Here is a 15028-nt window from a genome sequence, read left to right on the forward strand (position 1 = left end):
ACCCTTCGATCCCAGACGGGTCAATGTACTTGCGAGAAGAACAGATCCAATAGGAAAGGGAGAGGGTCCTTTAAACAAGGGGAAGGAGGTTGGGCGGAGGACCCGGTGGCTACTCTCCCTATTGGCTCTGAGGCCGCGAGGGGCGGGGCCTGCCTATGTAAATCTGAGCTGCTGATCGATGACGCGCCATCACCCCACGCGCCGCTTCGCGCGCCGGTTGGCTAAGAGGAGCCTGGTCCCATTGACAACAAACAAGGGGGCGCGCGGCCGGGGGGCGGGGCCACGAGGGCGCGGGCAGGGGCGGGGGATTCCCGCCCCGCCCCTTCCGCGCGGTGCCGGGGCGCAGCACAAACATGGCGGCGGCTGGCACGGGCCGGTGAGGCGGTACCGGGCGGGGGCTGTCGGGTGTCATGGGCGGTGGCGGCAGCACCGCCCCCGCGTCTCCCTGAGCGGGACGGCAGGGGGGCCTCTGCGCCAACCCGGGCGATGGACGAGAGTGGCGAGCTGGGCGGCCTGGAGACCATGGAGACCCTCACGGAGCTGGGCGACGAGCTGACCCTGGGGGACATCGACGGTGAGTGGTGGGTGGGTGGGGGGAGTGGGGGGATCGCGCGGGGAGGAAGGGGTTACGGCGGCGTGCGCGGGTGCGCGTGCGCCCACCCCACAGCCTCGGCTCGCGCGGGAAGAGCCCTGCGCGCCCGGTGGCCCCGGCGGTCCCCAACCCTTCTGGCGCGACGGGCGTGAGCCCCGGGCCCGGGCGCTCGGCTCCGGGAGGTGGTGGAATCCCTGGAGCTGCTGGGCCCGAAGCGGATCGAGGAGCCTGGGGCCGGGGGCGTCTCGGGGAGCCGCCTCCCTCGGCGCCCATAGGCGCTGTGGGTCATCTAGCTCTCCCACCGCCCGCGGCCCCGCGTCGCACCTGTCACTCCCAGCCTGACCACAGGAGGGGCCACGGAATTCCTCGGACTGCGCCCCTAAACTGGGCGTTCTCCACCCCTGCTTTTCCGGGGATTGAGGGACGGCTGGGTCGTCGGGCGCTCCGGGAAACTTTGGGCATCTGCTGCAGAAGCAAGTTGCTGGTGAAACGAGCAGTGGCGGCGGAGTGTGGACGCCTCTCTCCAGGGATGGAGACCCGGGCGCTCGTGCTGTCGCACTGCAAAGGGAGTTGAGCAGCAGGAATTCTGAGTTGTGACCTCTCGGGTACAAGCTGGGGAGAGGGTGGTCTTTGTTCTGTTGGCTTTAACAGCGGAGTGGAAGAGCTGGTAGGGGCCCAGGAAACCGCTCTTGCAGTGTTCTCATTTTTCGACCATAGGAACCACTGTTTGGAGAGGGTCCACGACTTGCCCAAGGTCACCATGCTAGTTACAGAATCCAGTTCTCCCAGTTCCTGAGCTATTGATTTCTTGACATCCCACCTTTGGGGATTTGGAATTCAACGAATAGGCTACTAATCTTAATGACTTTCAAATAGTGGAGCTCTTCCCATGTTCTTGGCCCTGAATATTTTGCATTATTTCACTTGTTGTTCACAACCATCCTGTTAGGAAGATAAATCTTATTGCCTCTTTTACAGATGTCTCCTGAGGTCACTCACCTTAGAGAGTCCAGAACCCATGCTCTTAAGCAATAACTCAGGAACATTGTTGCTTTTCAGTTTACAAAATGCTTTTACATCTAGGATTTCACTACAGCCTTGTAGGCAGGAGGGCTGCAGTCCCATTTTGCAGATGAAAAAAATGCAAAATATTTTCTTCTGGAGGAAGAGATAAGTAGTAGCAGCTATTTGAAAAATATGATTGCCATTTTCCCATTTTGCTTTTGTAACATTTTCTCTCTTGGTTTGTCCTTACTTTGTTTTGGTCACCCAGGCATTGTAGCAAGACCTTTAATGAAAGCCCCACTTCAAACCATAGACCCTTCCACTAAGTGCTCCTAAATGGAAGATCAGGGATGAAGAGTTTTGGGAACATAAGGGTAGCTAACATGTTTTGAGCACACATGTGCCAGGTATTGTGTTAAGCACTCATACACATTCATATTTTCAGTCCTTATAACTGTCAGGTACAGTTGACCATTACTAGTTTCCCTCTGTTCATTAACTTACTGACTGTTACACAGAAGTATGCCCAAAGTTGCCTTCTAGCAAGGGTACAAACAAATTTTGCACTTCTCTTCCTTACTTGATTCTTATTTGTTTTAATTTGTAATTTGTTAAATTACCTAGTGGTTAATATTAACCTTATCCCCATAGATGGCTGAATAAAATAAGTACTCTGAAAACTACTACAGTGCTTCAGTGACTTCCCAGGCCCCCATACTAAGTTTGGCAAATGTTCCCTGTCTTCATTTGGTCAGCAAGTATTCAAGTACTGGCTGTTGTGGCTGAGCTGTAGGGAACAATGAAAGACAGGAAAGATTGACTTTTATGGTTGCATGGACCTTGAGATGATTAATAAACCATAGTGCCGAGTGTAGAACAGCTTATAATTACTGCACAGAACAGTAAGTGAAAGTCATTGGTGAGGGAATCTGGTAAAGGCTGGTGTGTTTGTCAGCTTTCTGTTGCTGTGACAAAATAACTGAAAGAATCAATTTAGAAAAGGGAAGATTTATTTTGGCTCACGTTTTCAGTCCATGGTCACTTACCTCCATTGATTCTGGGCCTGTGGTAAGGCAAAACATCGTGGCAAGGAGGGTGTCAAAGCAGTTGTAAAGGTGCTGGAGACAAAAATAGAGTCCCTAAGGCAGGCCCCGAAGGACCCACCCCTTCAACTAGATCCTGCCTCTTATAGTTTACTACTTCCTAGTAGTCCATTCAGCTACAAAAGCGTCAATGAATCAATTCATTGATGAGGTTAAAGCCTCACCTTTGAACATCGCTGCATTGAGGACCTAGTCTTCAACACATGACATTCTAGATCCAAACCTTAATAGCTGGCTGATAGGCAATACTGCACCAAGGAGGTAGTCTTTGATCAGGGCCTTGGAGGACAAGAAAGGTTGGGCAGGCTGAAGGCCAGAGTTCTGCACATAGAAGTATCCCTTGATATTTATCCATCTGTTCCACCTCCAGAATGTCAGTGCAGCGAGGGCAAGGACCTTCCTTTTGTCCACCTTGAATTCTTTGTACCTAGAATAGTGGAATGCCCACTGAATATTTGTAGAATACCTGAATGAATGACCTTGAGCTGGGCAGAACACTGAATTGTACTAGAACATTGTCTTTGGAGTGGGTTGGTTTGTGTGTGTGTTGTGGTTTTTTTCTCCTTTTCTTTTTTGGAACTAGAGATCAAACCCAGGGCTTCACACAAGTGAGGCCAGCACTTTACCACTGAGCTACATCCCAGCCCTAATCTTTGGGCTAGGTCAGGGTTGACCAGCCCAGATGCTTGTCAGAACCAGTTAGGTAAGGAAGGGGAGAGATTGTGAGATTACTTGCTTTTTGTGTGTTTGATGGAGATAAGGGGTACTTGTAAACCTGGAGGGCTCATGCTTGCCTCCAGGAGGGGCAGGCAGACAGACAGAAAACCTTAATTCCGCCTGCCTAATTCATTGGTGCCCTTTAGGGCTATGGGCCCAAAGTGGCTACATCCATTCACTCAATCAGCATTTCTTAAATGGTTTCTAAGTACTCCTGTTGTGGACACAGTGCTGAGGATATCTTTGAACAAGATGGATGAGATCTCTTCTCTCTTAGGGACTTAAATTCTTAAAGACACATACATATTAAATAAAATGAATGAGCTATTTTAGCAGGATACTATGAAAATAAAATGAGGCTGTAATATGAGAATGACTTGGGTACTTTAAGACAAGGTACTCTAAGGTCATGTCTTGGAAAAATTATCAGTGCCCATCCCTGTACTGGGGAGTGAACCTGGGATCACTGTATTGCTGAATTACATCCCCAGGCGGTTTTAAATTTGAGACAGGGTCTCACTAAGTTTTCTAAGCTTGCAATCTTCCTGCTTCCGCCTTCTAGGTATCTGGGATCATAAACATGTGTCATCATACCTAGCTCAATGTCTCTTTTTCAAGAAATGCCCAAGTCTGGATTTTTATATGAAAACTCTGGATTTTTAAATGTTGGCTTGCTTTATTTATTTATTTTTATTTGCTTAGAAACATACTGTAGCCAGGCATGGTGCCACATGTCTGTAATCCTAGCAGCTCAGAAGGCTGAGACAGGAGGATCACAAGTTCAAAGCCAGCTTTAACAACTTAGTGAGGCCCTAAGCAACTTAAAGAAATCTTGTCTCAAAAAATAAAAAGGGCTGGGGATGTGACTCAGTGGGTAAGCACCCCTAGGTTCAATTTCTGATACCAAAAAAAAAAAAGAAAGAAAATGAAACAAACACAATGTAGGCACCTAGCAAAGCATGTGTACTAGTTGATTTCCAGGGCCTTCTTTTGCTGCAGAATGATCTGTTGTCCCAGGCCTCCAGGTCTCACTTGTGATATAATAGCTACACTACTTCTTTTTGTGGCATATTTCTATGTTTTAAGGAAGGCCCTTGTGCACTGTATTATAAGCCAGGTCTTCTGGAAGGACAGAGAGGTGGACTCTTCCTCCACTGGGATCAGAAAAATCACAAGCAAGGAGGTGACCTTTTTGCTAGGTCCAAAAGAATGGGTGGAGGAGAGGCATGACAAGCATGTGAAAGGAGAAGGACCAGGCTGCCTTAGAATTATAAGACTGATGGACATTTCTTACAGCACGTGTAGGGAAACAGAAGATGAGGTCTGAGAGGTGAGTTGGAGCCCAATTGTGTTCCAGGCGTGGACATTTTGTAGAATGTAGGGAGGGAATTGTTTAACATTTTCGATTAGAGGGATGAACCCATTAATCATGGGTTTTAAGAAAATTCAACCATGCTGATTGGAGGTGAGGAAAGTATAACCACCCCATGTGGAGTGAAGGCTTCATGAAGGGTTGTTGGCCCTGAAGGCAGGGCATAGGTGGAATTCTAAGGTTCCTTCAAGGCTTTGAGCCTGGGGTGTTGGGAGAGTTCAGAAGGCAGCAAGAAGAGCTGGGTGGGGACATGGATGAAAATTTGCCATAAATGGACTGGAATGGAGGTGGGAGGCTATCATCTAATAGAAAGTGGGAGGCAGATATTTAGGAGGTCAAAACAGCCAATTGAGGTTGAGGTAACCGTTGAATTGTTGAGGATAAGAGAACTGGGAGGTTCAAAGTGAGGGAAGTATAATACACTAAGTGGAGGTGAGCTTTTAAAGAAGTGGTTGGTGGCTGTTGGTAACAGTGCTGCAGAGGGTAGCAAGGATGACAAGACCATGTAAGGAGTTACGGGATTTGGCAGTTAGGAGGCCTGCCTTCGATAGAGCAAGGGCCACGGAAATCAGGCAGGAGTCAGGAGAGAGTGGGAGGGAGAGGGGCAGCTGTTCTCTTTGGAGAAAGTTTAAGAATTATTTCAGTGAATTAATTACTTTCTGTCTTTATATGTTTGTCCATTCTAGACATTTCATATTAATGGAATCAGAGAATATGTGGTTTCTTAGTTAATATTTCAGGTTCATCCATGCGGCAGGGTATATTCCACTGTATCGATACACTCCATTTTGTTTATCTGCTCTTCATTTGATGGATATTTGGGCAGGTTCCACTTTGGAGCTGTTGTGAGTGAAGCTGCTCTGAATATCTGTATACAGGTTTACAGGTTTTCATATGAACATACATGTTCATTTCTCTTGGAGCTCTTACATTTTTGTTGTTCAGTTTTCCATAGGGCTTATAATAGTCCCATTTATTCTCCTGCTTAGTTTCTGTGTTTCTGTAACTAATTCAGCCCTTGGGATAGAAACTACCTATGTAGTGGTGGGTTCCTTTCTTTCCAGGAGCCCTCCCTCTTTTTACCCTCTGATAATTGTTAAATCTGCCCTCTCTAACTTATCTTGGGACTACCTTGTGGAATGATGTTGCTATTCCCTAGGTTTTTGTTGTTTCTTTAACCCTTTTGTTTTGGGGGAGCACAGCCTCCAGTAGTTCCTTCCAGAGGTAAGTTTTTTGAGGCGTTGGCTGTCTAAAAATACCTTCATTCAAACCCGTTCCAGTATGATAGTGTGACTGAGTTTAGAATTTTAAGTTAGACATATTTTATATCAGTTTTAAAGGCATTGCCTTGTTGTATTCTAATTTCTAGTAGTTGAGTGATTTGATGCCATTTTGATTCTCAATCCTTTGTATGTCAACCCTTTTCTCCTCTGGTAACTTTTAGGATCTTGTTCTTATCCTTGGAATTCTGAGTTCCATAACAGTGTCCTTGAAGTAACTGGGCTTAGTCACTGCCCTACTGGGTGGAGTTCTGGAGAGCTGTGTCTGATACCTGCTTTTGAGTCCTCTGCTGTTAACCTGCTCTGTACTTTAGTTTGCTGAAGGATTTGCAGTTCCCAAGCTTCTGGCTTCTCCTTGCAGACCTCAGTTTCATCTTTGGTATCTAGGTATCTGGGATTATAAGCATGTGTCACCATACCCAGCTCAATGTCTCTTTTTCAAGAATAAGTACTCTATAAAAATGTGTCTAAGGTATAAAGGAGATGTGAGGAGAAGAGGCAGAAATGGATTTCTCATTTCTTCAGTAAGTGATGCTTTGGAAAAGCAGCTGAGGAAGGAGAAACACAGGTCTACTTTTTACCCCAGTTATATACCTCTTTATGAAGATTTTTAAATTATTATTATTCCCAGTGCTGAGGGTTGAACCCAGGACCTTATATTTCCTAGGCAAGTTCTCTACCATTGAGCCACACTCTCAGCCCCTGTATACCTTTTTAAAGACATAAGCAAGCGTTGTTTTGACATTTGATTATTTATCAGTGTTGCTAATGTTTGGGTTGAAAGAGCTGCTGTTATCTACAGCTTGTTTATTTTCCACCAAATTTGAGCTCCTGGTCTCATCCAGGTGTGTTTCCTAGGATTGCTCAGACCCTCTGACCAGAGTCCCCATGGGTTTCTCCTCCTTCCTTCCTCTGTTTGGCTTCACCCTTGACAAACATTCTCCACAGTCACACCCAGGCCTTCGACCTAATGTTCTTGAGTACTGCCTGGCTCTCACCAGTCTTTCATGTGTTCTTATACTCAGCTCAGGTATTGGCATCTTCTAAAAAATGTATACTTTTGCTTCTATTTCAATTAGATCTTTTCTCTCCTTAAATTCATAATTTAAAAAGTCCTCCTGCCCCCAGTATTGAGAATTGAACCCAGGGGGTGCTCTACCACTGAGCTACACCCCTAGCCCTTTCAGAGTCTTGTTGATTTGCCGCGGCTAGGCTACTCTTGAACTTACCGTCCTCCTGCCTCACCCTCCTTAGTCATTGGGATTACAAGTGTGCACCACCGTGCCTGGCCCATTTTGTTCTCTGTTATTGACTCTTTGCAGTCAGCTCTACTTTTTATTCCTTCTCCATGTTTTGAAATCACTTGTAGGCAGCACCCACTATGTTCCTAACTGCATCTACTCAGACCTTTACACAGGGTCTGTTTTGTCCTGGGTTCTGCGTTCAGCACTGGCAAGGTAAACAGGTTCACTGCCCTCTCAGAGCATGATGGCCCTTGATGCCAGGCACTATTCCATGCCCTTACCCTTTTTTGTCTCATAATATTTTTGCTTTTAGTCCTTTCTCCAGTTCCACAGTATGCTTTAGATGAAGGAACTGAGGCCCCAGATCACACAATTAGTAAGTGGTAGGATGGTAGCCTAAATCCAGATGTGTCCAGCTCTAAAACACATGTTCTTTTCCGCTCCCCCATGCCATCTCCCTGTTTTAAGAAGGCTTCAGAATTGCAAATGCAAGGTGGTGTACTGGACTTTGAAGCTAAAGGGACATGAGCTCCTGTGCTTAATTATAACTTCAGTGGACATGTGTTTATCACTGGGCACTTAAAGTGACTTCCCCTGGGTCCAGTGACTTTTCTGAGCCTCAGTTTCCTGTGAGAGGTGAAGATTTGGGATATCTAATTCAGGGGTGTTGCAAGAATTAAGTGAACTAAAGCACATAAAAGGAAGCAGGCAGGAACTGATGTTCTTTTTTTGGCTCTGAGAATGAATGTGGACCTGAATGAACTTCAGTTTACAAGGTGACTCTAGGACCAAGGGGCCTTTTTTAGGATACAGTTTTGGAATGTTTATTTTTTTCCTTTTGAAAAGGTTTTTGTAAGTGTGGGTGGGATGCAGGGGAGCAGTCACAGAATGTGGCATGAAGTGTTCCATTTCTAGAACACAAGACTCAAGGGTTAAACTTTGTTGACATGACAGAATTATTTAGAGTAGCAGAATCCCACAACCTGGGCTTCAAGGTAAGGCTCCCTGGGGAACTTGTTTAGAAACTCACCCTAAACCATAGAAAGGCTTGCAAACTGGAAAACAAGGCCTTTCTGCACATTTCAGCCTTGTGGATTCCTAATGAGTATGTGTCTAAATGCCCTTTACAGCCTTGCTCCTCCATCTTACCCCATGGAACAAGTCTGTTGGGCTCAGGGTCTGGTTTGGAACAGTGATGAAATTCTGAGCTGCTGAACCAGATGTGGAGCTACTTTGGTGACGATGTCTGCCTAGCCCAGGGCCTGGCCATCTAACAGCCCCGGGGGAAATAATGCTGCTTTCTGCATGCTGCCATTCCTGTGAGGCCTTACACTTTACAGAAAGCCTCCTGATAATATTTTTCCAACAGTGCTGTGAGGTTGATGCTTGAATTTTGTGCCCATTTTCCATGGGCATTGATGAAGCACAGAGAGAAAATGATTTGTTTGAGGTTTCTCATGCTGATAAAGTAGAGCCAAACTTGGATCTTCTGACATGGGGTCCCTCCTTTTCCCTGCCCTGTGGGAATGAGTGGGGAGATCCCATGACTCAGGGAGCCCGACTGTCTAGCAGTCCCTTCTCTGGTCAGAAGTTGTTTTTTAAATTAAAGAAAAAGAAATCATTGCTAAAGCCAAGTGTGGGTGGCACACCCATAAGCCCAGCTATTCGTGAGGCTAATGCAAGAGACTCATGAGTTCGAGGCCAGCCTCAGCAACCTAGCAAGACCCTGTCTCAAAATAAAAAACAGTAAGGGCTGGGGATGTAGCTCAGTTGTAGAGTGCCCGTGGGTTCAATGCTCAGTACATAATACGTGTGCAGGCACGTCCACACATCATTGTTACATTCCATTTCAGCATGAACAAGTGTCCATGTATTCACAGTCCCAATTTTCAGGAAGCTGACATCTAAACATCTAATCTTAGTATGAGGAAAAATGCAACAGGGGCCCCAACAGAGAAATAAACTTCAGATGTTTGCAGTATTAAGGAAGGGAATTAGGAAAGTCTCACCGGGACTTTGGCGTGTGGACTGAGTTGTGAAGAGTAACTGAACACAATTTTAGAGGGTAAAAGAAGGGGCAAGATTGAACCAAAGTTGGGAATAATTTGGCATGTTCTAGAAACTTGTGATTTAATGTGACTAGAGTACAGTGTAGGACACAGATCTCAAACCTCAGTGAGCCTCTGAACCCCAATGTGCACACCCACAGATCTGAATCAGGAAGGCCTGAGATCTCACCCAGCTAGGACCTAGAACTATTGGAGGAGGCGACACCAGAGAATGCTTGGAAGGCACCTTGTAGGCTGAGGTCTTAAGGATAAAGGGTGAAAGAAGAAAAGGGGCATGTTCCAGGCAGAGTGAACAACCTTTATGAAGGGGTTGGCCAGTGTTTCTGCTTTGCAGACCGCTCTTGATAACTATGTTGTTTGTTACCTTCCCCAACCACAGTTTTGATCAGATGCTTTCTTGCCGGTGTGTTCTGTACAGTCATGATTCTTGGTGATAAGGGCTAGAACAGGAAGGACTTTTTGGAATGGCTGGACTGACCAGAAGAGCTGGAGAGCTGCACCAGTGAAATGGGCGGAACCAAGGGAGGCTCAGCCACAGCAGAGGGTGAGCCCAGAGCAACCTGAGGACTCCACTGCCTTGATGATCTTGTGTTGTCCTTGCTTTCCTGGGTCATCCCTCAAGAGTCTCATGCTCCTGGTGGGAGCAAGAATGTCTGCCTGATGGGCATTCTCTAAAAGGATGTCAGGGTGCTAATGGGAGGGTCAGGCCTGATGGTTGAAAAATGAAGCAGACGTGACAAATGTCCACTACATTTTCTGTGCCTCTTTGCCTCCAAAATAAAAGCCAAACGTCTGTGATGGCATTCAGGCCTTTCACACTTTAACTGTGGGCAGCTGCATCTCTCTACTTTGTTCTATACTCTGTCTGCTTCAGCAGCTTGCAGAACAGTTCCGGGTGCTGTGGTTTTGCTAAAACTGTTTCCTTTGCCTGGAATCCGCGCCCCCCCCCCCCCGCCCCCTTTTCATAAAACGCTTTTCATCCATTTAGGCTCAGCTTTCACTGTCTGCCAAGATGGATCAGTCTTTTCTTTACTCTCTGACAGCCCTTTCTTTGTGAGGGACTTCTCTGTTCTCACCCTTCTCACAGTGTATGGAGTTGGTTGGATTTCCGTCTTCTCTGTAAGATTGAGAGGTAGAGGGGAAGAAAACAGTCTTTTTCAATCTTTGCTCTTTGCTCGGTCACACGCAAGGCACTTAGGATCCTCCAGCTCCCAGCATGTAGAGCATAGCATACACAAATGTTGAGTGGATGTTTGTGCATGATTTAATTAATATTTGCTTTGTAGGTATTATTTTTCTTCTTAGGGGTATTTGGGGATGTGCTAATACATAGAAGGGTAGGATGCTGGGTTCTTGGACTCTTTCATTTTTGCCTAATGGTTTAAAGTACTGAAAAAGGGTTGAGGTCCCTTGTTTTGTAGACTCTGCCCCCAGGAGGACAGTTCAGGGAAATTGGTTTGTACTTGACTTTGTTGACAGTGGGTCATCTGTCATTGTGAAACCTGAGGCCCTCCTCTTGCAGAACAGGCTCATATAGGATCAATTCCTTAGTGTCTCACTCACTCTCTGCATCTTGCTCAACCTTGTCTCCTGTTTCAAGAGAGTGAAAAAGAGAACAGTGTGTTGCCAGGGTGGGGCAGATGAAGATCTGGGAAGACCTGGGATGACGCATCTTTCCCTTCCTGGGCTGGGGGTGTTCACTCATGAATGAATGAAGCTCTCCCTGGGCATCTGTCCAGTGTCAGGCTGTTTGGTGATATCCATACAATAATGGAACCAAAGTGTCCACATTATGTTGTGGCTAAGCTCTTGAATTTAAATCCCAGCTGACTCTGTGACATCCAGCAGGTTGCTTAACCTCTGTGCCTCATCTTCCTTATCTGTGAAGTGGAGATGGTGTGGCACCTACCCGAAAGTATTGTGGAAACTACATGAGGAAATCTATTTAAAGCATTTAATGTGATTGCTGACACATAAGGCCTCAGTAAATGCTAACTATAACGCCACTATTTTTATTATTACTAATTGGCTCTGGGTTCTTTTCTTCTTGTACACAGGCTCAGTCTTTTTCTAAGAGCAAAGTAATAAATGGAACAAGATGGATAGCTTTTCAAATATGGGGCGCAAGAATCTGATGCTCTAATTTAGCATTAGGTAAGGGTTGGAGTTTCTGGGTGGGGCTTCTGCATGGGTGGGGACTCCTGTGCAGCAATCTAGAGCCCAGCCACTGTGAGGTAGCGCAGCTGCGTGAGATCCCAGAGAGGAGGCCCCGGGGTGGCGGTTTAGGTTGACCTCTGCGGCAGGATGCTGGGAAAAGAGCGGAAGACTTGGGAGAGGTAGAAAATCTCCTGCCCCGTCTGCCTTTTGCTCATCATGTGCCTGAGACTATGTGAAGGCTCTCCCTCTTTGGACTAAGATTTGTTTTCTTAATGTGCAAGACCATCATCAACCTCAGTATTCAAGCACTTATATGTCAGGCACGTTCCAAAGTGCTTCTTACACAATAACTCATGTAAAGAGTGCTTGAGCCAGGTATGGTGGTTCACACCTACAGCCCCAGCTACTTGGGAGGCTGAGGCAGGAGGATATCAGGTTTAAGGCCAGTGTGGGCAGCTTTGCGAGACCCTCTCAAAATTAAAAAGGAAAGGGACTCTGAGTGTAGTTTATTGGTAGAACACCTGGGTTCAATCCCCAGTACTACACACACCAAATCAATCTGTCTTGAAGTAGCCAGCTCACAAGATGATTTTTAAGATTATATAACAGAGTATGTGTGAAAGTTCCTGGTAAGGTCTTAAAGTCAAAAACAATGTGACAACAGTGCTGACCAGGTAATTGCCTAGTAAAATAAAAATCACATTTAAACTTTGTAAATAAATATACACATACTGACATACAAACACAAAGTAAATAGCAGTAAAAACAACAGCTTTTTAGGCAACATACCCCAACAGGTGCCTCCTGCACCATGCCCCTCTTTTTATTCTAGTGCTTTGTACTCAGCCCTGGCAGGTATTTCCACAAGGTTTCTCTACTAGAACATATGCCTCTGAAAGGCAGTTATTTTTGTACCTGGTGTCATCTTAGTTAATGTTTGTTAAATGTGTGTATTAAGGGATATGTCTTTATAAATTTGTTCTTTATTAAAAGAAGGACTTTTTAAATTTTTTTTTTTATTTTTTGGTGCTGGGGATCAAACTCAGGGGCTTGTGCATGCAAGGCAAGCACTCTACCAACTGAGCTATATCCCCAGCCCCAGAAAGATGGTTATTTTTTTTTAATTAATTAATTTGTTTATTTAATGTTTAGTACTGGGAATTGAACCCAAGGTGCTTTACCATTCACTGAGCTACATCCCCAGTCCTGTTTTTGTTTTGAAACAGGTCTTGCTAAGTTGCTGAGGCTGGCCTCAAATTTGTGGTCCTCCTGCCTCAGCCTCCTTAGTTTCTTTCCCATTTCCCTTGATGAGTCAGTTACATGCTTACCGTGAGACTGATGTTCTTCCATTAACATTGAAACACTAAACTGGGCACGGTGGTACATGCTTGCAATTATAGACTCTTGGGAGGATGAGGCAGGAAGATCACAACTAGATCAGCCTCAGCAACTTACCAAGACCCTGTCTCAAAAATAAAAAGACTGGAGGCTCAGTGATAGAACATCTCTGGGTTCAATTCCCAGTATATCACACACACACACACACACACACACACACACAGAGAAAGATGGCGGGGAGGAAATTAATATTGAAAGCAGTGAGATGGATTTCCTAAATGCCCCTCCACACACACTCTAAATTCTCCTTTATTGTCACTCTCTTACCTTGCTCCTAAATTGTGATGAACATAAATGTAAAATACAAGAAATGTTTGTTTTGTAGGTTGGGAGATTGTAGGTAGAAGAGAGACAAAAAAACCTAAATACAGATCCAAATTCAGATCTCAGCTCAGCTACTTTGTAGTGTGTGTGGGAGAATTGGACAAATTGTCTAATTTCGTTGAGCCTTGGTTTCCTCACTTGTAAAATATAACAATAATAATACTGGTCTCAGTTGATTAATAGGTAGCTGTCACTGATTGTTATTATGTTGTCCACGTAGAATCTACATGAATGAATTTAATTTCAGCTATAATCACATTCTGTACGTTTAAATAAAATATTTTGGTTTTAATCAGAAAATAAGTTTATTATCTTTACTGAGTTGGTTTTGCTTTTGACTATCAATAGCATACCATTAACTTTTATCTAAAGGATAAACCAAAATCTAACCTGGAGATATTTCCTTTTTTCAATATGATATTTTAAAAACTGAAAGACTCCAATATATTTTATTATATGCTTGACATATTCCTGTATATTAATATATATCTATCAGAGATATATTATTCCCATATACACAAGTGAAGAAACCAAGTCTCAAGGAAATTAATCTTCCAAAGATAGCACAGTAATTACATTTCTGGATTCATAACCAGTTCTCCGATCCCTGCCCCTGCTTTGGTATTGGGGATTGAACCAAGGTGTTTTACCTCTAAGCTACATCCCCATTTTTTTTTAAATTTTTGAGACAGGGTCTCATTAAGTTGCTGAGTGTTTTGTTAAATTGCCCAGGCTGGCCTCAAACTTGTAATCCTTCTGCCTAAGCCTCCCACGTTGCTGGGATTGCAGGCAGGTGTATGTTATCGCACTCGACTTCTCTTTGCTCTTTTTTTTTAATTATTTTTTATTTATTTACTTTTTCATTTTTACAGACTGCATTTTGATTCATTGTATACAAATGAGGTACAGCTTTTCATTTCTGTGGTTGTACACGATGTAGATTCACACCATTCGTGTAATCATACATGTACATAGGGTAATGATGTCTTAGTCCACAGTCTTTCCTTCTCCCACCTACTCCCACCCCATTTTCCTCTATACAATCCAAAGTTTCTCCATTCTTCTCTTACCTCCCCCCCACATCCCACTCCCACCCCATTATGTATCATCATCCACTTATCAGAGAAAACATTCGGCTTTTGTTTTTTTGGGATTGGCATATTTCACTTAGCATGGTATTCTCCAGCTCCATCCATTTACCTGCAAATGCCATAATTTTATTCTTTATGGCTGAATAATATTCCATCGTGTATATACCACAGTTTCTTTATCCATTCATCTATTGAAGGGCTTCTGGGTTGTTCTCTTTGCTCTTAAACGTGAAATCCCTATTTAGTTTGACCTTTCAAAATGAGCCTTGTTTTGATTTTTTATATCCTGCTTTTCTCCCTAAACGAGTTTCCTTGTCATCCTTTCTTTACGTAGTTCCTAGGAGACAACCTGTTTATGAACGTTGATCAATTTTAAGAGCCAGTTTCATAACCAGAACTTTTCTTTAGCCAATTTTCAGAAAATTCTTCATCAGTTGAGAAAGTTAGCTCAGTTTTTTATTGTTGTTGTTTGTTTCAGCCATGCTGACTATTATCTGCTCGAGTCAGAATCTAGCTGCAAGTTTAACTAGTTCATGATGCCATGGGCTCCGGGTGGGGGATCAGCCCCCTGCACAAGCCAGAATGAACAACTACTGAGCTGCAAGGGCTCTCTTTCCTAGAGATGGCTTGCTGTGGGTTTTTTAATAAGGAGAGTAGCCACATTCACTACCATGAG

General features: G+C 44.6%; 1 protein-coding gene across 1 annotated transcript in view; it reads left to right on the forward strand.

Annotated features, from left to right (window-relative positions):
• Positions 1 to 471: 471 nt before the first annotated feature.
• The window catches only part of SREBF2 (sterol regulatory element binding transcription factor 2), a 60332-nt gene continuing 45775 nt past the window's right edge, over positions 472 to 15028 (forward strand). Inside the window, exon 1 of the mRNA XM_079141211.1 lies at positions 472 to 574. Coding sequence (XP_078997337.1) covers positions 487 to 574 — 88 coding nt within the window. The 5' untranslated portion in view covers positions 472 to 486. The remainder of the gene's footprint in view (positions 575 to 15028) is intronic.

This window comes from Sciurus vulgaris, assembly GCF_902686455.1.
Source record: "Sciurus vulgaris genome assembly, chromosome: 5".
NCBI classification, from domain to species: Eukaryota; Metazoa; Chordata; class Mammalia; order Rodentia; family Sciuridae; genus Sciurus; species Sciurus vulgaris.